The sequence below is a fragment of the Taudactylus pleione genome, unplaced genomic scaffold (genome assembly GCF_031769625.1).
Source record: "Taudactylus pleione unplaced genomic scaffold, aTauple2 ptg001573l, whole genome shotgun sequence".
NCBI classification, from domain to species: domain Eukaryota; kingdom Metazoa; phylum Chordata; class Amphibia; order Anura; family Myobatrachidae; genus Taudactylus; species Taudactylus pleione.
The window spans coordinates 5,017,390-5,043,003 of record NW_028285970.1 but is presented as its reverse complement, the minus strand read 5'-3'; the positions used below and the strand labels follow the sequence as shown (position 1 = coordinate 5,043,003).

The following is a 25,614-nucleotide window of genomic DNA, read 5'->3' as shown; positions in this document are numbered from 1 at the left end:
CCTGTGATAAAGTATCGGGTGCATGCCCGCTTTATCCCAGCATTCAATTAGGATCCAGCGAAAACGGGACCTGGCGGAAAGATATTGAAAAGTACATTCAATTTTCGGGAAATCTTCCTGTCACCCCCCTAAAGATGTCCTGACATGGGGGATCACTATGGGTACCCCTGATTTGGGCTGCTGAAGGTAGTCAGCGTTTTTAATAGCCGCAGCAGGTGCATAAATGCGGCTTTAGAAGAAGGGGTGAAGAATAGCACTTAGGTTTTTTTTGGGGAAAAAATTACTTGTCCCATCAATTTTGGGGTACATGAAAATGGGTGCAAGCATATTTTTAAGTCCCTAAAGTCATTTTTTAAAATTCTTCAAAAATGCACCTGCCGCTACCACCCGCGTTCTAGAAAACACCTGCCGCATACTTGGGAAACCCCCCCCTGAATCAATTTCGCTAGTTTAAAACTTTGCTCCCCAATATTTTGTTTTTTTGCCCCTAAATTTAAAGTACATTTTTTGGGGTGTCCTGAGGATTGTTTTTTTTTTTAGCCACAGATTACTAAGGGACCCTCCCAGGGCTGCAAACTATTTTTTTTAAGCCTGCACCCCTAAACCCCAATTCTGCACTTTTTTCGCTATGTATTACATGGAGAAAAGTTATCCCCGTTTTTTAACAAAGACTTTTCGCACCGGTGAAAAGTCTTTGAAATTGAATATGGGGATAATTGAAATAGGCGAAAATTACGTCATCGGCAATAAATTATCCCCAATAACAGACTTTTCGCCTCTAATTGAATATGGCCCTTAGCCGTATCAAAACACTAACCCTAAATACCTAGTATAGTATAACTGAACTAAGATGCAAAATTAAGGAAAGCACAATGAAGAAAAAAGTAGAAGAATTAAGGATAAATTAGAAAGGTTAAAGAAAAAGTGCTCAATCCAGGTTAAACAGGCAAAAGATAGGTCTAAAATAAGTGACCAGCACCATGCATAATTGTGTTTAATCTGCAATTATATAACTATTCCTTTGCTAAAAAAACAACCCATATCCAAAGTACCCAGAATAGTATATGCAAACCAAGGGCTAATTCAGTTTTGAGAATAGAGTAAAGGCCTCCATACATCAGAGATGGATTGCAGCAATCGTGCAATTTGCAATCGATTGTGTATAAAAATCTTTCCCTTTTTCAATCAATTGCAGATTGCAGAATTGCCACAATCGATTGAAAAAGGGAAAGCTTTTTATACACAATCGAGTTTCCAAATGCGTGATTTTAGAGTGATTGTGGCCAGTCCATGAAGAGGGAAGAATTAGCACTTCACCAGCTTTAATATGCGGCATACAAAGTATATTGTGTCATAATTCCAGCATATAGAGGACCAGTAATCACAGTAAGCCATTAAATGCAGCAGTAGGCCATCCTGTCTGAGTTGAATGGTTTTATTTTAGATGTGGGCACTATTCCAGAGTATTACAGCAAGTCCGGGTGTCTGGGGGAGCAGCAGAATAACCTAGCACTGCCCTGGACATATATGTACATATTGGGCTCTATAGCAGCACATCCCTAAAAGTGCATGTTTTACAGATCTCCTAGTTGGTGCACAGGTTATTTCTTACTAGCGGATACATGTTAAAAGATCCACAGGTGGTGCTAATTATTTTATTTGTGATACTGAGAAGAACATGCAGCGCTAGTAACAATCTATTATATTACTATTTCTATTGTGGTCATGGTGTGGGCTGGGGAGGGAGGTTTCCAGGCAGACGGAAACCCCCCCTGCGTTTGCCTATGTGATGTATGGGGGCCTATAGATATAGCAAGTAACTGTGCATCTTGGTAAAACCATGCTTCACTGCAGACGGGGCAGATTTAAAATGTGTAAAGAGATTTAGATTTGGGAGGGGTGTTTCCAAACTGACATCTACATTGCAGTGTAAAAATAAAGCTGTGCAGCATTTGTGGGCGACATGCAGAAGCAGCCAATATAAACTAGGGATGTGCAGGCTCGGATAGGTTCGAGTTTGCACACAGAGTTCGGATTTTCCCCTCCAAAAAAACGGAACTCAGAAAGAGGCAAAACGTCATCTTGCTTTGTCCAGGAATGATGATGTTTGTCCATGCAAGATGACGTTTTGCCTCTTTCTGAGTTCCATTTTTTTGGAGGGAAAAATCCGAACTCAGCGTGCAAACTCGAACCTATCCGAGCCTGCACATCCCTAATATAAACCTACATGCAAAAAATGTATGTATTTGCACCCCTTGCATTGCAACATGGTTTGTCCAGGTTGACAGTTACTTGCTTTATCTACCTCTATTGCCAAAGGTAATCCCAAGTACCGAGCAAACTATTTGCAAACTAAGGGCCTGATTCAGAGAAGTACGCTAATATCACTGCATACACAAATTTGTACGGAGCAGCTGAGCGAAAATATGCAAATGTCACAGGCTCATGGGATTTGTATTAAGACGGCCACAAGGAGCTTTTTAAATCCATGAGATTGCGTAAAAGACTCAGGGTCTAATTCAGACCCGCTCGAGAGCGCTGAGCGCTCGCAAGCGGGTCGATGTTGGCCCAGTGTGCGCATGTGCACGACGGATGCGGCTCCGTTATGCGCATGCGCTAGACCCGGATAGCTACGGGCAAGCCGTCGCTCCGGGTCTCGCTACAAAGGGGGCGTGCTGTCAATGGTGAGTGACAGCACGCCCCCTTTGGAGGGCGTGCCAGGGGCGTGGCTGCCCAGATTGAGGCGTTCCCATGCCACTTTTACTGCATACGGGATCGCAGACATGCTCTGAAGACAGTCGCAACACGTCTGCGTTGAGTTGCCACTTCCCTGTTGCTGTCCACAAATAGTCCCTGCATGTCAATCACTTTCCAAATAAGTCCTCTGCAAGCTACATGAAACTTGACACATTTGCAGTGTGACTCATACACAAGCGTAGATTAACGATAATCATTCAAACTGCATAAACATCGTCATTGTGTACATCTCCAAATGAGGCCCTAAGAAGCTGACTTGAGGAAAAAGCAGCACAATAAAGGAAAATGTGGCACATTTGAGGAAAAAGTAGCAAAATTTAGAAAAAAGCATGAAGCACAGGAATTGCACCAAGTGTATCACGCCATGTGGTGTAGAAGGGATATATGTATGAGGACACATCTGTATCGGAAGAAGGGAAGAGGGGGTTTCCACATAGGTGAAAACTGCACAAAAGAAACCAGGAGGATCACAATGTGAAATACTGTAGCACCATCGAAGATCTAGAAAAAATATTTACAAGAGGTTGGTTAAACCACAAGGTCCAAGGGTGTCACACCTTGTGATATGCTGCGGTGCAGTTAATTAGGAGGTTTGTAATGTACTCCATTTGGTAAATATACCAAACATGATTAAAGACGAAGGAGATGAGACAGCATGAAATTGGTGTTTCTGGACAACAACTTGCGACGAGTATCAAGACTCATGGAATGGCTATTTCTGATGGGAGTGTCGTGGGCATGTATGTACAGCTCTGTGTGATTCTGAGTTGTGCGTACGAGGAAGGGGAGACTTATGGATCCCTTGCACCTAGCATGGGACTGGTGCAAGTGCTGATACTGATGATGACGGTTGTCTCTGTGAATGTTAGAACAGTGGTCAGGATAGGCTTGCACTTTGAGACGGAAAGATTTGTTACTGTTTGGACGATTAGTATAGGCATGAAAAAATTAGTACAATACCACAGAAGCGTGCGACTAAGGGCCATATTCAATATGGGGTGAAAAGTCTGTTATTGGCGATAATATATCGCCGATGATGTAATTTTTGCCTATTTCCAATATCCCCGTATTCAATTTCATTGACTTTTTGCTGGTGAGAAAAAGTCAATGTAAAAAAACGGGGATAATTTTTCGCTTGCCTTTAGCAGGCAAAAAAAAGTGCAGAATTGGGGTTTAGGGGTGCAGGCTTAAAAAAATTTCCTGCACCCCTGGGAATGGTCCTTAAAAATAATCTGTGTTAAAAAAAAGATTTAAAAAAAAAGAGGGACACCACAAAAAATAATTTTAAATTTTTGGGTTTAAAAAAAAAAAAAAATAGGGAACACACTTCTAAATTAGCGCAATGGAGTCCAGAGGGGTTCCCTTATATGCGGCAGGTGTTTTCTTCATTGCAGGTGCATTTTTGCAGAATTTTAAAAAATCATTTAAGGGACTTAAAAATATGCTTGCACCCATTTTCAAGTACCCCAAATTTGATGGGCATAGTTATTTTTCCCCCAAAAAACTTGTAAATGCTCTTCTGCATCACCTTCTTCAAAGCCGCATTTATGCACCTGCCGCGCCTATTTAAAAACCTGACTTTCTTCTGCAGGCAAAAACGGGGGTAACCATAGTGATCCCCCATGTCTGGACATCTTTAGGGGTTTCCTAGGATTTTTTCCTGAAAATTCCCGTATTTTTTCGCCGATCCAAGTTTCACAGGTTCCCGATTTCGCCTACTTTCAAATTGAATATGGGGAATAGGGGGCACGAGCGCGATACTTTTCCGCCTGGAAACAGGGGAAGGAGGCGAAAAGTCCAGCAGGCGAAACGTCTGGATTTTTCACCTCAGACTGAACACAGGCCTAAGAATCATGCTCTCTGTCTGCCAATCTGCCGTGCCCATCTTGTACACTACCAATACCAATATAACATGCCTGATAGCAACTTCTAGGGCTAGTGGTTTACTGTATACTGTATGAGCAATCTGTGGATTTATAACCAAAATGAAGCCCTATGATCTCTTTTTGGTGCCTCTTTATTGCAGTATGTGCAGTATATTTTATTGGTAACTACCTTTTATACAGTCCAAGAACAATGAAACATTGTGAATTCCCGATGCACGCTGACACTAGAGATCAAAATGATTGTGCACCAGTGGTTAACTGTTCATTGCATTCTAATTTTTCAATACTGTGGAAGATTAAAAGTCGTAGCATATATCCCTAATTATTTTATTTCTAATATATGTATTATAGAATAACTTCTATATGATTTGTGTTATTATTTTGACAGCAGGGGTGCTGAGATCGGAAGTACTACTTATCCCTTCTGCAGCCGTTTGGAAGGGCCCGGGTCAGTGATCGCCCCCACTGCTCTGCTCACAACCGCTGGCCACACATATATAGCAGCTAAGCCGCAGTAGCAGATTAGGCAGTAAGAGAGTGGATACTGTTGCATCAGTGCTGCTGTGGCTATGCTGCTGTACAGCCACGGCTAGTGGAAGTGGCCAGAGAGGAGAAGTGTTACAGGTGGGGGCAATCTTACTGATCACCTCTGGTGCCGCCCACCTGTGCTGATCATAGTGGTTTCTTATGCGTTTTTTATTTGTAGGAGGGAGTGTAGCCACACCTCCCAGATTTGGTCACATCTGCCACAGTACCCAGGCCTGTCAGGGCTCTCAAAGGCCCTGATAGACAGACTGCTGTCCTGGAGTATACTGCAGTAGGTTGTAATATAAACACATTGGGTTGAGTGCATGCAAACATTCAACATTATCTTATATATAAAATTATTTTGTCTGTTTGTTTGTCTGTCTGTCTGGTTATGCATTCAAACACCCCTGCACCAACTGGACTGAAATCAACACAAGGTGCTACTTTTCATTTGTTTGGGCATCCCAAAGTAGGTGTTTCCAATGTTTTTTCGGGCTTTCCCCTAGTGGACTAGACATAAGAAAATGGGTATAGATAGACGCACAGGTTTCCAGTGAATAGTGGTATTGATCTGCATCGGTATTTCTTAATTCATTCTTAATTAATACATGTAATAACAAATGAAAAAGAGAAATGATTATGCACATCAGTGGTGCTCCCTAAAGTAATAGAACATGGACTAGGTATGGAGAAAGAGAACTCTTTTTTTCTGAGGTACTCATATTATAAAAATAAAACTTAACTTTTAATATTTGAATATATACAAAGACAAACACACAAAAAACAATAATAGTCAAAACTAAAAGTTGCAAGGAATAGGGTTTATATATACCATCAATTAACTTAATATAACATTGAAAAATATCCTCTAATATTCATAACTTGAACAAAACATATCGTATTCTAGGGGTTAAATTTACTAAGATGGGAGATCTATTAAGAAGTGATGTTGCCCATAGCAACCAATCAGATTCCAGGTCTTCTAGAAGGTGCTAGATAAATGAGAAGTAGAATCTGATTGGTTGCTATGGGCAACATCACTTCTTAATAGAACTCACATCTTAGTAAATTTACCCCTAGGTGACACAAGGGTAATGGGGCACATCCACTAGCAGACTTTGAAATGACTGCACGATTATGACATATGACATTGTAACTGTATATGTTCATTCGTTCATTGTAGGCACATCAATCATCCTCTAACATGCTCAACCTGACATTATCGTCAGGTTGACCAGCATGTTCGGGACATGATTGATTTTGGAAACGACCAGCGGGAGCGCGAATCACTGGTCGCTTCCGACATTAATGTGCCAGATTCATGCACGAACACTGAGCGATTGCACGATAACTATATCGTTATTGTTCAATCGCTCATAGAAATCGGCAAGTGGATGTGCACCTTAACAGTTGCATTACAGAAAAATACTTAAATTGCTGTTGTAGGCATAGACAAAATATACAAAAATGGTGTTTAATAGTTATTTTCAATACACCAAGATTGTTTGCATTAAATTCTAATGCTGCATATAGAATCAATCAAATAACATGCTCTGAGTCCCAGCTCAACTGTAATCAGACATGTCAATCCACAGGACATATCCTTCCGCATTTACAATCATATAAAGGATGAAAAATTAGAAAAGATGGAAAGTATACATATAGATTATGCCAGGTTTCTACTTTTGACCATTTGTCAAGGACAGTGAATGGTCCATGAGAGGGTGTCTATGGCACATACAAATATGTATGAAATAACTCTGCATCTGCTTTTAACTCTGATGTGTCCCAATAGAGGAAATCACTGTGGGTTGAGAGTGCAGATGAAAAATATGTATGGTAGAGGTAGGGTGAGCTGTTTACTCAATTGAGACACTAGAATCTAAGATACACATAAAAAAATAATAATAATAAAAAAAAACATGTCCCTTAAATAAATATAAATATTATCCGATACGAAAATTCATTAAAGAAATAAAATGCAAATGTGCCTATATAACAGTTTATTAGAACAATTCATAATATAAGAATAAAATATAGGTGAATAAATTAAAATAAGAATACATATAACAAAATCCAATATGCAATGATATGTTGTCTTACAATATGATCTATATTCACCACAAGCTTTTGACCACAGCACTAAAACAATCTGGCTAAGAAGTGGTAACTTAGTGTCACATAATAAAATAGCTCATAATATCCTGGGTTACAACCGCAATGATGTATCGACTTGTGTATCTTTAATTTATATCCACTTTAGTTAACATGCACAAGGTAACAGATATTTTGTTTTTTTGTTGGCAACTTTTAGGATGGCAGCTCGGTGTATCTGTCCCAAACTGTGTAGTTTTTCGGTGATTTGATCATTTTATATTTGTTCCATAGCACCGAAGGTTATTTTTTCTTTTTATTGTTTAGTGCACATAAAAATACATATAATAAAAACTTGGCGAAGCATATGTGTACAATTGTCAAATAACATGTACAACAATATGCAAAAAATATATTCTGTATATATTTCTTAATGCTATAAAGACAGTATATATTCAGGTAAAGAATAGGAGGAAAATGTCTCCTATCATATGCTTCTGGCATCTACTTTTGACTGTGTGTCACCAGAATAGTGGACGGCTAATGAGAATGTCAGACACACACCTCCTGGAGCATAGTGTGCTTTTGCTCACGGTTTCTATAACACGAATGTAAACAGCTGCCAATTGCAGACCCTCCAACATGACCCGTTCCATTAGGTACAAAATGCTCTGCTTCTGGACTTCCCTATTATTTATGATTGCAGACACCTGTGGTGAAACACCTGTCTCATTAATTACCTAGTTCAACACAGGTGGCTGCAATCATACATTAGGTGGGAAGTCCAGGAGCAGAGCATTTTGTACCTAATGGAACGGGTCATGTTGGAGGGTAGGCAATTGCTGTAAACCGATGAGAGGGCACAGAAGGAAGCAGCAGGAAGAGTGATATCTGGATATCTGTATATTAAAAGTTAAGTTTTAGATTTATAATATAAGTATACACCAGGAAAAAAAAGTTCTCTTTCTCCATACCTAGTCCCTAGTGGACTGGGCAGGATGCTAGCCTTTGGTTTCAGCTTTCTTGCTTCTCACCTCTAATTTTCTGATAGAACACATGACTTGTATTCTAATTGCTAAAAGACAAGCTGCTAATTTGTAATAAGGAAACACCTTGAAAAAGACTCCTGTGTAGAGTTGTAACGCATCAGTGGACCGCAGCAAGGAGAATAAGTATCAGGAACTACATCTGTTCTGGTCCTTTACCGGGAGACCTTGTGGACTTACTGCTCATGCGATCTAGGGTGTGTGGAAACTACATCCCTAAATATCTATGTCGGGTGTTTACCAGGATACCCTAGAACAGAGGGAAAATGCAACTGGAAGTAACACCACAGAATCCTATACTTTGCGGACGTATTACACTTAGTTTATAGGGGTGTGGTATAAGAGACAGAAAGTAAAAAGGTCGACAGTGTCTAGACAGACACTAGATGTTAGGCAGTCAATAGGTTGACAAGGACAAAAGGTCGACACACTAAAGGTCGACATGTTAGAAGGTCGACAGGTACAAATGGTCGGCAGGGTCAAAAAGCAACACAAATGGTTGACACAAAATTGGTCAACATGTTTTTTTTGTTTTGTTTTCTAATCCTAATCTTCACTCTAACCCTCCGCTTGGTGCCTAACCCTAACCCTCCCTCCTGGTATCTAACCCTAACCCTCCGGTAAGTGCCTAACCCTAACTTTCCCTCCTGGTTCATAACAGTAACCATCGGGGTAAGTGCTTAATTCTAACCAAAAAAAAAAGTGTTGACCATTTTTGTGCCAACCCTTTGACCCTGTTGACCTTCTTACATGTCAACCGTTAGTGTTTCGACCATTTGTCCCTGTCGACCTACTGACTGTCTAACATCTGGTGTCTATCTAGACATTGTTGACCTTTTTACTGTCTATCTATAGTCCGGAACCGGGTTTGTAGAAGGCTATAATGCCCAGAGGGTCAAGTGACTTTATGTTTAGCAGCCATTTGCAACATATGATTTGATTCCTAATTAAGAGCGCATTAGTATACATTTTTCTTGTAATTTGTAATAAGACGTTTTTGAAATATGTTCCATTAACTTGCTATTAGTTTATTTTTTCATACAATTGCAGATCAAAATAAAATCCCCCAAAATAACAATTTTCAGAAACTGCCCCTTGATACATTTCCCCTATGGTGGTAGTTTAATTGGCTGTTGAGAAACATAGACCCTATAGTGCAGGGGTTCCCAACCACGGTCCTCAAGGCACACTAACAGTCCAGGTTTTAAGGATAGTCATAGTTAAGCACAAGTGACTTAATTAGTACCTTAGTTATTTTGATTTAATCATCTGCTATGCTGGCAGGCTGCATTTTTGTGAACCTGCGTCTGATTCTGAGTTGGATGGATCTTAGCTGGATCTCTCTGTGAAATGATTGTTTCAGGGTGATCACACAGAACCCTTCTGTATTGTGAGCGTGTCATGGGAGTGTCGTGGGCGTGTAGCTAGAGATCCGAGCTGTTCTGTGTCAGAGAAGGGAAGCCTGTTTCCATGGATCTCCCTCACCTAGCATAGGGCAGGTGCAAATGCCGATACTGATGATGACAGTTGAGACTGTTGAAATGGGCGGAGCGAATTCCCACTTGAAGTCACACGGATCCTTGCATTAACCCTAAGAAAACTTGCATTAGCATAAGGTAGTAAATCTGGCTTCCTCAGCATCCCGCAAAACCAACCACTTTGCGTCCAGTTCAGAATCAGGCCCTATATGCATACAGGCATCATATAAATGGGTGCAGTATGGGACATTTATCGTTTTGTTTGTTACTCAATTTACTGCTACTTAATAAACTAAAAAGTAAAAGTACTGTATACTTTGTTTCTTCATATATCTTTACTGGGTAAGTGAATCCTATTCTATGTTAGCACCCTTAAAACAACATGCTCTATCGTATATTGGACCTACCACAGCATAATGGGAATTATCTAAGCTATACTGTAAAATTTATGGATAGTAGAAGCGATATACAGCTTTGATATATATTAATGTTAAGTGAAGGATTTATCCTGTGCTTTTGGTTGTTTATTTATTTTTAAATGTATTTAGTTAACAGCAGTATTAGGGCCTGATTCATCAAGGATCACAACTGCAACAGCATACGCAGATCGGACGATGGCGCGTACTATGCATGCGTCTGCACTGCAGTGCGCGTCCGTGAGTTGGCATTGCGATCACTTATTCAGACACAAAGCCATCTCAGAGTGAGTGACGGGGGGTCAGCGTTTGGGGGTGGTGACTGCGGAGTTGTAGAAATGCAGACGTGCCTGTCCGCTTGAATACCGTTACTTGGGCGTGCATAAATTAACCTCTGCGACGTTCCCAATGTATACACAGGACTGCTAGGTATTACGGATGTGAGATAGCGGTAGTGGGCGTCTCTCTGATGGCTGTGCGATGGCTTTGCAATTGCATTCATTAACATATTTTCACAGAAGACCTACGAGTGTTATCGCAGCTGTGATCGCAATAGCAATCCGTAGTGAATCAGGCCCTTAGTTTTGTAAGCGTTATCAAGGAGTTAATGGGGGGTTAAGAGGAGGTGAAATCTCTACCTTGAAAGACAGCCATTTTGACTATGGTATTGTTCACAAACCATGCATCCTTGATCCTCCAATCTTTCGTAAAATCTTTTTTTTGTTTTTTTATAGTCTTCATTAGGAAAATATTACTATTGAAGTATTATTTGCTTCTAAGGGGCAGATATAAAAATCTCTGCAGGACTCCTAACATCATGCCCAAGCCACATCAAATAATGTGGTATTCTACCTGATGTTTTTTGTGTATTGTGTACAGATTTTAAATTAACCTTCTAAATTCAAATTATAAAGTCTTGTACACAGAGACATTCAAAATGTTATCCTCCCTAGTTTAGAATCAATTTGATACTGGACCCTGATTTTGTGTTTGATGTTTCTGACACATGTCCCGTTACAGACCCAGAATGCAATGGGCTTATCTTCTGAGTTACTACTGATCTTATTGACTATGTCATTTCTAGAAGTGATGGAAGCTTAGGACTCTACCAAACATCTCTATGATTACTGATGTTTTTATCAAAATACCTCGTAAAGTATACTTTTGCAACACTTCTCTCATAAAAGAGTAGTTACACATTCAGGTGGGTATCCAATTAACAGCGCTAAAGTAGCACTGCTAAACGATTGTGGTGGGGCTATCCTATTAGCCCCGAAGTGGTGCCCGACACCGGCACTTATTGTGGATATTTTTCGGGACCTGATGTGTTCTGAAAAATAATCCACGATAAGTGCCGTTTTTTTCACCCCCAAGATGGTGAAAACACATAGGTCATTCGAAATAATAGGATATGGTGAAAAAAAAACATTGGCCATTGTTCGGGCTCTGATGGATTCCCGCGATCGGCGAAAAACTGGATTTTTCACCAATCGTGGGGATCCATTAATGCCCCGAACAATGTTCAGGGCTAATTGGATACTGCCCATAATGTTTATCCAGTATACTCGTACAAAGAGAAGATTGAGCACAAGCTTATATAACTCAAGCTGCTCAAGCTAGGCCAGTCATTGTTCTTGTGCCTTACTGCCCCAGTCATTGTTCTTGTGCCTTACTGCCCCAGTCATTGTTCTTGTGCCTTACTGCCCCAGTCATTGTTCTTGTGCCTTACTGCCCCAGTCATTGTTCTTGTGCCTTACTGCCCCAGTCATTGTTCTTGTGCCTTACTGCCCCAGTCATTGTTCTTGTGCCTTACTGCCCCAGTCATTGTTCTTGTGCCTTACTGCCCCAGTCATTGTTAAACCTATTTTTTCCTATGTAGTTTGAAAAAATAAATTAGTTTCCATGTACAATGTAAATTAATTTACGTATACTTAGGTAGACATTTACATGCATTAAAATGTCAAGACTTTAATTTAAAATATAAGATGAACTATTTTGTTTAATTGGTAATATTGACAGATAGGATACAAATGTACAGGAATATGCATAGAGAAAGACCCCTTCTAACCTAATTACAATGAACTAATAAACCAATTTTTTTTTCAAATAAAAAATAAATATAAAAATATTAATTTATAGTAATGGTTTAGTAATGGTTAACATGCTTTCACCTGTAAATCTCATAACACAACCAGAAAATTGTGATTTATCAGACATTTCACAAAAGTGTATTACGCATACACATTTATCAGATACAGACAAATGTAGACAAAACACCTACTAGATATAATCTGACACACAGTGGGAATTCTTTTTTACTGCGATGCCGGGTTGTGCACATATCGGCCCATTATGGTATTGCCTACATTGCAAATTTTCCTCAGACCTCTAAGGGGTGTGAGGGAAAACATGCTATGCTGGCAGACTTTTGATTTGCCATTCCAGAACGGCATATTGCATCGAAGTTGGGAAATTGAATCCCCCTCAAACAATCTACATCTTGGGAACTACTGTAACCAGAATACTTAAACAGAAATAAACCAAACAACTTTTAGTAAGTTAAAATTGCTTTTACCTTTTTTTATTCTACATTATATTATAAATTGATTACGTGCTAAAGTTTCCAGCAGCACACTGATTCACAAAGTATATAGATGTGTCTGATTGACTACATGTTATGCAATAAGACTAATATTGGAAATATTATTATACTTTGGATTTCTGTGAATTAGTGCAGTATGCAGTCAACATGTCTACGTTTGTATAAATGTCGACAACAAAAACGTTAAAATTGTTATAATGTCGACATTTCCATAAGGACTAGGGTTAGCGTTAGGGATAGAGATAGAAATAGATGGAAAGCAGTGTATAAATTTTAACAATACTAACACTACATCAGTGTCGACATGATGAACAGTAACATCATGAATATGTTGACTTGTTCGAACATAATGAATGTTGACAAGATATAACCAACCCTTGTGAATTCTAGCTCTGATTACTGGCTTTGGATTAGGGTCGGACAAGTAAAGGGTTAGCATATGCAGGCAACCATCGGCAGAAAACTATTTTTTAACATTGATGTCCTGCGTAGGAACACAGGAGATCCACTTCTACGCCCACTGAACTTATTAATGAGTGCAGCCTGGAAGGCACTTCTGATTAACATTTTACTATTATTCAAACTGTGGCCTTTGGTCAGGGCAAGCTGAGAAACATGAATACACACCTGGGCTCACATGAATTACACTCAAATGCAGCACAGCAAATACTCTAACTCAACACACTGCTGAGATGCTGGCACTTTTCCCCCTGAGTGGGGGATTACAGTTTTCACACTGAGGGAGAGGTATCAAACCTTGGAGAGAGATAAAGTGAAGAGACATAAAGTACCAACCAATCAGCTTCTAACTGTCATTTTTAAACACAGCCTGTAAAATGGCAGTTAGAAGCTGATTGGTTGGTACTTTATCTCGCTTTACTTTACCTCTCCCCAAGCTTTGATTCATCTCCCCTACTGTTACCAGCTGGGTTTGGATTGGATAACTGTTGAATCACTAATTTGAATCAGAGTGCTGGAAAGGTCAACATGAGTGAACTTTAACCATGTCACTGCTGCATGCAAACATGTCACAAGCCTGGAACATGTTTGTATGTACTGTATGTACACCAGTAACTAAACTGATTAGTTCCAGACCTGTACCTCAGCATCTAGAAGGGACTAAAGATCACCCACTCTGACCAGCTTAGCCAGGACCTCTACATGCAAGGCAGGAGCCAAGCGAGCCAGAGATCGAGTACCACAGTCTCCTATAAACCCCACACATGTCTGAGGTAACAACCTCTTACAGTTGAACAGAGAGGACACCCCAACATTCAGCTTATCTCCCCCACCTCAGCCAACACAATCTCTAATAATCAAGACAAAATAACATCAATGTCAACATTGGGGCAAAACTAAACCATCAATAGGAAATCCATCAATTACTAAACTTCCAACATTGATGTTTGCTATACATTGGTGTTCGATGGTCATCCCTGTTTTGGATATACTGTAGTTGATTCTGACTCTGACCGGTTGGCTTAATGTTCATACTACCACTCCTCTGCTGTAATTCTAACATCCACAGGTAGCCTTACATACAGAAGCTATTTATAGAATCTCTAAGCAGTGTCAGTGTTCTCTTGTTTCACAACCACTCTATCAATTTGCTCAAATGACTTGGTAACTTGGCAGTTCAGTTTTGGCTCTCAATTTATGAATAGTATTACTATTGCCTTTATCTACATACAAGCTATGGGAACCCCTACCATTTGGGGGAGGCCCCACTGACATCACTAGTGATGTCAGTGGAGAGCTTCCGGCTCTGACAGAGCCAGAAGCTCTCTGGGGCTTACAACAAGTGAGACCCTACCCTAGGGTCTCGTTGTAAGCCCCGATGGTCGCGATGGTCTCTGACCATCGCGACCATCACCCTAGCGGTCGTTAGAGCTGTGGGTGTAAACCCACAGCCTAACGACCGAAACAGAGGCGGGCGGTCAGGATGCAAGCGGTCGACCAGTTTCTGAGCAACAGCTTGCATCCTCCAACCGCCTCTGAATGAGGCCCCTAGTCAGGTTTGAGAAAAAAGAAAAAAATTACATAGGTTTGTAGAAAATACATTGGAGCATGGAGAAAAATTAGTGTGTGTGGGAGGGGATGACGACGACAAAACTGTTTATGCATATGCCACAGGCAAAGGTAAAATGGAGACAACTAATTAAAGCAGAAGTCGAAACCAGTAAAACACCAGAAAAGTATTTGTCCAGAATTTCCATCTAGGAATGTCCTTCTGAAGAGATACCAGGTCAAGAAATTGCATGATAAATGCATTGGGAATAATAGAGAAATTTGCTCCTTATGGAAGACACCAACTTGATGGTTAAGATAAATAGTTCCAAACTGCATAAAATCTCCAGAAAGTAGACCTCCATTAACAGCATTTAGCGATATAGGTTTTTCCAAAGATATTTGAGATAATGAGAAGTTTTTGAATGACCGTATTCAATGAAGTTTCCTGTTGCTTCACAATCCAGAATCAAGGAAGGATAAACTGGAAAAGTTGTTTTGTCAAAAGAGACACCATTTTGTGACATAAAACTACCATGGCCTCTCTGACACGAGCATTGTGGTCAAATTTCCCAGCTTCTACTTATTGAAAGACAAAATGACCTTTAGTTCTGCAACATAAACATAGCCAGAATGTTCTTCTGTGGGTAAGCTCCTCCTCTGAGAGACGCATACAAACCATTTGCAAGGGCTCATCAGTTGCCAAAAGAGCCAGACCAACTAACCCACAATCTTGTCTAAGACAGGGATCGCCATTGCAAGATGGCCATTGAATAATGCTGGCATTGCCGCCATTGCAAGGAATCTAGAAGAGGGTTTAATCACTGATGGTTAAACTATGTGCATGCGAAGTAGCAGCCGGGTTTTTGTGTATGCAGAATGGAGTTATGCTGCGGACATCACTACCAAATATCTGCAGCTGAATGGACATAATGAACTCTCGGATAGCCATCGGAATCCAACTATTTATACTGAATTGTGAACATTGATATTTGCCAAACTTTGGTTTCTGATGTACATCCCTAGTCTTATATGTAAAAGACAGATACAGAGGAAACCAGTCTGGGTTTGCCAACGACATGAAAGGCATAACAGTTAATGAACAGAGGTCAGACTTTTCCCACAAATAGGAGTCCCATGCAAAGGCTTGACTAGATAACAAGGAGATAATGAAAGGAGCTTAATACATTCGGACAAAAAATTCCTAGTCTGCAATTCAAAATGAATTGAGCATAAAAATGAAGAGCATGAGGAATGTGCGGATTAGGGAATGATTCGCAGGAATAGGCAAAACAGGTTCAAAAACTGAAGAACACTTGAAACCAAGAAACCAGAGGGAGCAGCCAAGTAGGAGAGAAGCACATCCATGCGGCACAAAGACCTTGCAAAAAAATTATTATTGTGGCTGGTGTTCCTGCATTTCTACTCGCTCCGATAGGTCCACGTAGTGAAATGTATCCAGAGAACAAATTATTTAGCCTCTTGAACCCACTCTATTGCTAGTGGTTTCACCAGGGAACACAGCAGCTGAAAACATCATACAACATCATAGCAAAGTGCAACACTCCAAAGGTAACATTGATAAAGAGGAGCCGCTTCACATGTAAGAATGTTGGCTGCATCTGCTTCATGTCAGCAGCTGCAGCTTTGTGTAGGGGTGCCACAAGGGCATTAAATAATACAGTATGAGTTACAATTTGTTATTCATTCTGCATCTTAGGTGCCCCTAACCCATGATACCCTAGGAGGTACACAGGTTATGGTCAAAGCAGGTAGTAATGGTCTGTACAAATTAGAAAAAGGGTCAAGGTCACAAGCAAGCAAATAATGTGGGTTATAAACATGCCAGTTCATGTTACTGAGGCACATGAGTTTAGCCTCAGCTGATATGAATAAAAAAATGTCTAATGTCATGCGCATGAAAGCAACTTCTAAGCAATAAGTGTAATTTTGGCTTTGTCTGCTTTAATAGAGTTGCTACAAGCTGACTGCATTCACAATGGGGACTAAAGAGAGTAACGCAGCCTGAGACAGCAGTAAGGCAAGGAAAGTATAAATCAAACTGGAGATGAGGTACTGGGACACACCAAAGCTTAAAAACCTATTTCTGATGATGTCATGGAGAGATAAGCTCCTTCAACTATATCAAACCTACAAAAATAAGTGAGTAATACATTTTCATCAGACAGAGCTCTAGTTGTCAGCAAATAGCTCCATAATTACACATTTAGAATGATAATTAACAATATTTATCAAAGCCTGCACCAATATTATGGAGTGTGTATTTAACTATAATTATTTGCTTATAGAGCTATCAACTGAGGACCAAACTACTGACTGATGAAAACACATCCATCAATTCTGCATTCTTCCATTGTTTGGATTTGATGCCGTGAGTGGAGAAAATCCTCTGCCAAACTGTCAGGAAGAACATTTTCAGAAGGCTTTGGCATGCTCCAGTAAAACATCTGTAGTTTGATTTATACTTTTCACTTGGCTATCAGAGAGCAAGTGGATAATACCTAGAGAAAGCTCCCCCCTGACTGGAAAATCCATCAGAACACTTTCAAAGAGAAGTTGTTGACAGGAGTTGGGGTGTTTAAACATAATTACCAGAGAGATCTAAAACAAGGCTTTCAGCTATAAAGCATTCACTTTCACAGAGGTCTTCCATCTATCTTAAGAAGGAAATAAGAAGGGCATAAGACCACCAACAGGCAGGAAAACTTCAATAGCTGACATGATGTTCCAAATTCAATAGCATGCTGGGACAGGCTCATTAATCACAACATGCTAGGAAGGATTGTTGGTATTAGGAAGTCAACATGTGCAAGGGAAGTAATATGCATTAAAGGTTGTCACTGATATTTACTTTCAATTCAAAAGTACAAATCCTACATACATACTAAATTGCTACTTTAAGCTTGGCCCTAACAAAATATAAACAGTACATATTAAAAAGCTGCTGCTGCAATATGTTACATTTCATGTTATAAACATGACCTTAAGAGACCCTGACATATTTATTAAGTATTAATGATGTCACATTCCAGTTTTTGTCTCTGATTTTGGTAGGAAAGCAGCATTTGTGCTGTCTTAGGGTCTCATTAATAGTAAGTAGGATCACCAGCTAGAAGGTGCAGTTTTGCCCCTTGACAAAAACATGTAGCACTGCAGGGGGGCATATTTAAAATATATAAAACAATTTATAATTGGTAACAGGGTGCATCCTAGCTTAACTGTAAATTAAGGTATACATCCAATCCACTGTGTGTGCGCTATATGAATGGCCAGGCAGTATTTTGCCTGCTTGCACAAAACATTTGCCTCTGCAGTCCTTACACTGTGACCTGGCTTGTCCTGCTACATATACTTGCTTTGCTCCTTTGTGTTTGCTATAGAAAACTATTTGCACAACCTTACTGCAAATTTTTTACTTATTGAGTTAAAGGTATTTCAGATAGAGATGAGCATAATTATTTACTTGTGACCTCTCACAAGCAGCAAATTAATAAGGTGTGGAAAACATTTTCAGTAACTGTGTGTTTACAGTGATAATAGTGGCTGGTCGGTGGATTATCTCGCTCAAGGACATTATTCAGTGCACAAAAACAGTGATGACAGATGTATATGTAAAGGTTTCCTACTTATTTTATAACACTCTTTATTCCAAATATAAATAACTGCAGTTGAATCATCATAAATTTGACTGAAGTAAGATTACATATTATGAATATTGGTTAAAAACAAATGCTAATTGCCACAGTTCTACAAGGGCATTAAATACATTTATTCAATATTATCTTTAAGTTTACACCAAGCCTTTTTCATATAATTTATTTTCGCACATTTATCTTTCAAACATGAAATGAATACTTTTGTAGTTGCAACAATGGTTGTGCACATTTTGCTGTGCTCCATAATATGTAATTTTCTATTATTTGCAATAGAATGTTCCATTGATCATAAATGCTTTTTAATTTTTAGTAAGTACACCTGAAAACCTGAACAGAATTGGGGGTCACCACACATTATGATTTGTTTTATTATTTTTTCATTATTTCATGACTGTTGCAGCATTACAGTGGCATACCTATAACTACTGTCTTACTTTTAGATTTGCAACTGTCAAATATACTTCTAGTTATCATAACAATGTAGACATCTCACTTCAGTACATTGCTCTTTATATCTTCCTTTTGTTTACATTTAGTTTAGATAGAATACATTGACCCTCCAAGAGAGTGACAAGAAGAGAGGGGTGAAGCGAACTGTAAAAAATGTCAGAGAAAACAAGCAAAGCAATAGTTATATTTGCTGGTCATTGTGTATAGTTGTTCAATAAATCTACAGTACTTTGCAAAAATGGCAAATAATAATGTGGCTTACCATTTAATGATACTGCATTTATCATGTTCCTGCAACTTTCAATTTTAAATAAAGTAGCTCAATATTTGACCATACTATATAGGTATAGTATACCTTTAGTGACAGCTATGCATTTAATTATAGAACATGCTCAGAGTAATGTGGGGTCTGTTTATTTGGTATGTACTGACATGTCATGTAAGCACTGAAGGTGGTTCTTGTTTTCTAAAAACACTCCTAAACATCATGCATGTCCATATGTCATGTGTTTTAAGTCATCTTTTGTAGAAAAGTACTGTGTAAACATTATTAATATTAATAACCTTGAGGCCAGGAAATGAAAATTCAGCACTACATAATAGTTTAATAACAGACAATGAGTTTTATTCAAAACAAATGTCGCCATTATTCTGCTTGCCTAAGGAGACATTTTTATAATTTCTAAACTTGGTACACACCTAGCATATATCACTCGATCTGCAGATATCTCTGTAGATGATTGTCGTTCATATACACTGAACGATCATCATCTTCCAGGCAGCCGCGGGTCCCTCTGGCCGGGGGACGGGTCTGCCCCCATCCCCGCGACTGCCGCTGCATGTGTACGGGCGAATGGCTGCTCGCCTGTACACAATTCCCAATGGACAGATATATCTGCAGATATATTGGGCATCGGCTGTGCAGCATAGCTGACGTGATATGTCTGAACAACGTTGTTCACAGACATATCGTTGGTACACACTGACCGATGGGCACCAGATATGTTGGCCGATCAATTGATCGGCCAATATATCTGTCAGTGTGTACCCAGCTTAACCATACAGGTTAGGTGTAATCAGTTTTGTCCTCATGAAAGCAACAAAAGTAAAGAGATACCATGAGGCAAGACATACCACTTTTCTGTCATATGATTCTCCACTGCTGTATGTTGTAGCCAACGTTGAGGCACATTCTTCCAGATACCATGGTTTCTTGCCACTTTCTGTAGTACTACTAATTGATATTGTGTAGATACTATTGGTATAGCCATCACATGAGCAGTGATCCCGGCTTCTGCCACCATTGCCAGATGCCCAGACAAAGACTGAACCATATCCTCTTCTTCCCTACAAAATAATACAAATTGCAGTATATTATAGATAAAACAATTTATAAAACAAAAATAATATATATGCTAAAACTTAAAACCATAGTAATGTTTTTAATGTAACATCTTCAACAATTTGCAAACACTACAATAAAAGGCAAGGTCAGTGCGGAATACATTTTTATTCTCTAGCTTACAAATTTTAATGGGAAGCATAGGCCAATAAACAAGATGCTTTTACAAAGTTATGTGCACATATAAGTATGTTATATCTATATGGGCAGACACACATTCCATCGTAGAGGGTTTTCAAAATGATCCATATGATTCCAACGTGGGATTAGACTTTATGAAGCCCAGATGGACAGACACTGGCGGCATGCTTCTTACGTTATACAAAACACACCTAGGAATCTTGGAGGCTCACACCCGGAAAGTCAGTTGCCAACTAGAACACCATCCATAAAGCTATGAGTGAGGTTGTATACTATATGAATTAAATATATCCAAGTGGAAATGTAAAAATATAAGCAATTGTATTTAGAGATTGTGTCTGTATTTTTACAAATCTATGTAAATATCCAATCAACTAGTTGTTTCTATAAATGTCATTATATATCAAAATCTGAAAACGGAGTTCTAAATAATCTTAATTTTCCTTATTAAATTTATTTTACAATAAACAAATAGAGCACATAATTAGAAAGCTTCATATGAAACAAGCTATCAATATTCTACTGGTATAGTACATAGTAATGGCCATCATGAGAAATTGCATTTCCAAAGGGGAGCATGGCCACAACATATTGGGATCGTGGCTGCGTCTGTTTGGGAGGCCTAGCCTCCAGCTCTCAACACCCTGCATATATGATTTATTTAGGATATCAATGCATATTTCCCAACCTCCATTTTTAGTTTTGGTCAATTATAGGTGGTTACATTAATTTAATCGACTTAAACCCAATGGAGACTGACACAATTCTACATCTACAAAACTGTATTTAAAATGTTCATTAAGAAAAAGATATTTACATGCAAAACTAACAACACTTTATCACAGACATAAGTTATAAAGAGTTGTATATACTTATAGCCATGTTTTTCATAATAAACAGAACTACATCATTACTTACTTTTAATCATCGTTACTTACATTTAATTTGTATTTAAATGTAAACCATGTTTTTCTATTATTACATTTTCCGATATGCATTAGTTGTGAGTTAACGAGAAAGTTACATTGCAATCTTGTAATTTTTTCCCCACAGCATCAGATTTATTTCTATCATTGTAACAGAATAGCAAAATGTACAGAAAAAAATGACCTACTTAACAGGCCAATAAAATATACTTTCATAAACAAAGTTAATATTTCCAATATAAATCTAAAAGTGAATTATTTATGTTGTTAATATAATTCTGCTAGCTCATTTACATAATTATGTGATTTTAGCTAGATATATGTATCAAATCTATATAGTAAAACTTATTAAAGAAACAGAAATTATACAACCTACATTTTAAATAATGTTTTAATTATAGCGGATAGAGGGCCTGATTCAGAGACGGACGCTCTGAACGAGCGCTCGCTCTGAATCAGGGCGTTTTTTTTTGTTTGGCCTCCTGGCCGCTCGCATAGCTGTGGGTGACCACCCACAGCTATTGCGAGCGGCCAGGTTGATGGTCGCGATGGTCAAGACCATCGCGATATCGGGCTTGCGACGAGACCCTTGTGGTAGGGTCTCGTGGCCGCAAGCCCCAGAGAGCTTCTGGCTCTAATAGAGCCGGAAGCTCTCCCACTGACATCACTGGTGATGTCAGTGGGGCCGCCCTCAAATGGCAGGCGTTCCTACGGGAATGCCTCAGTTTGGCCAGCCACTCCCCCTGCCCACCTACCAAACGGGGCGAGCTGTCAATCACAATCAACAGCTCTCCCCCTTTAGTGCGAGACCCGGAGCGATGGAGCACCCGTCGCTAGCCAGGTCTCGCGCATTCGCACGACGGAGCCAGCTTTGTCGTGCGCATGCCCAGTGGGCAAACATCGATCCGGTTGCGAGCGCTCAGCACTTGTGACCGGGTCTGAATCAGGCCCAGAATCCAATAGTATGGTTCAGGAATGTTACAAGTATTTCTCTAGGTGTCTTATAATTTGTTAAAGGTGATAAAGCACCATGTTCCCAATCCTACTGGTAGTGGCCAAAAATAAGAAAACACCTAGGTAAACACTTGAGGGACATCAAGCATATTGGAAGAAAGGTATTTCACGTAGTGTGGCTACTGTGTTAATTAACAAAATGACATCACAGCATGCATCATGGTCATGCATAAAAATACGTGATTACACTGGTTGCCTATTATTTGGTTACCATTATTGCAAAAGGACCAGTAGCTTATATGAGGGGTCAATGGGGGACATGTGTCTTGATCTTCCATGACCAAGAAACCAAAATTTGCAAATATCTTGCATGTATCGGTGGTCTGAGGCGATGTCAGCATGGAACGCCAAGTAAACACCAACATCAGCAAAGTGCAACAGTGTATGAAAACATAACTCTTGTATTGTAATACAGTATACGTGCAATTGGGTAATTGGAAATGCAAAGCAAAACAAGTAATCAAGTGCACCTTAATAGACAGAAAATTTCAACCTGTGAACTGACAAGAATTCCACGGTGTAAGATATAATCAATGGCGTATCTATAATGGGTACAGGCTGTTTGGTGAACAAGGGGTCTACACTACTCACCCTGCTCCAATTTACTATGCTTACTTTGCAACCGCCAATGCAAAAATCACTGCGGAAATGTTTTCCTAGAGATATGTGCATGTGCAATAGGCTCTGGCACAGACAAGAGTATATACAGTATGGTGCCTTCCCAAACAATTCTGCAACGATGTGTACTTGCTCCCAGCAGTGAAGGGTCTGGTGAGGGCTCATTTTCCTGGCATGATTTGGGTACAGTAATAAAAGGCACAATCAATGATACTTTCTATTTAATGGTACAGCATTATTAATTTGTATTTAATGGTACAGAAGTATCCCATTAGGAAATAAATTATGCAGCATTTCTTACAGAATTGGGAGGGGTGTCTCCCAGTATGACAATACTTCCATCTACAGATCCTGTGTGGTCACTCACTGGTTTCATAAGAATTACACTGATGTTATGTGTAATATATATGTGTTATATCCTCAGTCACAAGGTTTGTACCCAATCAATCATCTATGGGATATTCTGGAATAACTTGAGACAGTGTTTTCTGCCACCATCAACCAGGCACCAGTAGTATGTCTTTCTTGTGGAAGAATAATGCTGCATCCTACTTACAGAATAAAACTCATGGTATAAAATGTAATGCTAGTCTTAATTCTAACCCTTAGGAAATGGGTGGCTGTTGAGCAAAGGGTAACTTTAAAAGGGGTGTGGATTATTAGATCGGACACAACTTGTTCGATCATGAAATGGTCGACCACGTTAGTTCGACATGTAGTTTGGACAGACAAAGTATAGATCGATAGTAACAATAGTCAGACAGTAATATAGTCGAAAGGGACATTAGATCGATATGTAATATATCAAATATGTAAGATCGAAAGGTATATAATGGCGACACAACGTAGATCGACAACTAATAGACAATGATCCAAGTTCGAAACCAAATAGGTAGACAAATAATAGATCGACAGTTAATAGATCGACACCACACAAATAGACATAATAACAGATCGAAATCAGATACATCGACAGCTAATAGATCGACAGATAAAAGATTGACAATTAATAGATCGACAGATAAAAGATCGACTAGTCCAAGATCGATGCCAACTAGGTCGACAGTTGATAGATCGACAGATAAAAGATCGACACATTACTTTTAGACAATACAAAAAGGTACACATATCCTACACGCTGCCCGTTAATAGCGCATCCCTCGACGCTACTTTCAACCGTGGAACTACAGGTCCCAGCCAGCCCTTTCATTCCTGCAAGCGCTCCTGGCTATGCAGCCCCCTATATCCACCCTGCAGCCCTTGTACCTAACTGCTGGGCACCCGCATGCGCTGCAGTGCACCCCTTCATCAACCCCCCCCTTCTGCTCCCTGCTATCCTGGATGCCTGGACATTGGCACATCCATCAAGCTGAAGACGCTGCCCGGGAGATGCGCTATTAGCGGGCAGCGTCTTAAGCTAGACAGATGCACCCATGTCCAGGCGCATCTGTCTAGCTGAAGACGCTGCCCGCTAATAGCGCGTGTCGATCTAGGGGTCTGGTCAGTCTATGGTTTGTCGAGCAATTGTTCCTGTCGAACTAGTTGGAGTCGATGTACTGTGGTCGATGTATGTATTGACGATCTCAATTAGATCGATCAAACAACCGGATACCCTTTAAAAGTGTTTAGCAAAATAGTAAGGGGTCTGCAATGTCAGTACTTAACATAACTTTCTGCTGTATACCCAAACATGAGTATTCAGTCTTACATATGCCTAACATTAACCTTGGTCCCAAATCTGAACCCACCTTAAGCTTTAAACTGTTTACCTAACAATAGTCCAAGGGGGAAATTTAATAGCCTAGTTTTGCCTTTTAAATTATTGGCACAAACATTCTCGGCGGAATTGCGCAGCTCCCTGCATCCTGCAGGCTATTACATTCCCCCCCCCAAGTCTTAGACCTAACCATGTGTCTTAACAGAATTTAATCTTGGCTCAAACAATCTCCAAACAGCGTAATTTACATAAGTCGAAATATGAACAAATGCAAATTTTTTTTTACCAAATTATAGTGTGCATTTGGGCTTGTCCGAATTTGTAGCTACAGGTACTTTATATTCATTAAGTAATAATAATATAATAGTAAAGTAACTAGTCATTCATTTAGCAGGCTGTAAGGGACTTTTGCAAAGCTGCTAAAAAGTGAGTCAAGATGCCGCCAGAGTAAATATGACTTGAAAAGTGCAGCTGTCTTTTGTAGGTGCAGAATGTATTGCTCGCTAAGGAACACTCGGCCTGATTCAGACCCGGTTGCAAGCAGGCCGGGGGGGTGGCTGTCCAGACGGAGGCGTTCCCATGAGAACGTCTACCGTTTGGGGGCGGCCCCACTGACATCTGTTTGAGCCGAAAGCTCTCTGGGGCTTGCGGCCACGAGACCCTACCACAAGGGTCTCGTCGCAAGCCTGATGGTTGCGATGGTCTTGATTATCGCGGCCATCATCCTGGCCGCTCGCATTGCTGTGGGTGGCAACCCACAGCAATGCGAGCGGCCAGGAGGCCGCTCCTTAAAAAAAAAAAAGACGCCCTGATTCAGAGCGAGCACTCTGTCAGAGCGTCCAGCTCTGAATCAGG

The 25,614-nt window shown here is 39.8% G+C and overlaps 1 protein-coding gene across 2 annotated transcripts in view; it reads right to left on the bottom strand.

The window, feature by feature from the left end:
• The window catches only part of PCSK5 (proprotein convertase subtilisin/kexin type 5), a 622,474-nt gene that overhangs the window by 327,340 nt on the left and 269,520 nt on the right, over positions 1 to 25,614 (bottom strand). For both annotated transcript variants that reach the window (XM_088464067.1, XM_088464068.1), the window contains exon 8: positions 20,076 to 20,288. In XM_088464067.1, coding sequence (XP_088320193.1) covers positions 20,076 to 20,288 — 213 coding nt within the window. The remainder of the gene's footprint in view (positions 1 to 20,075; positions 20,289 to 25,614) is intronic.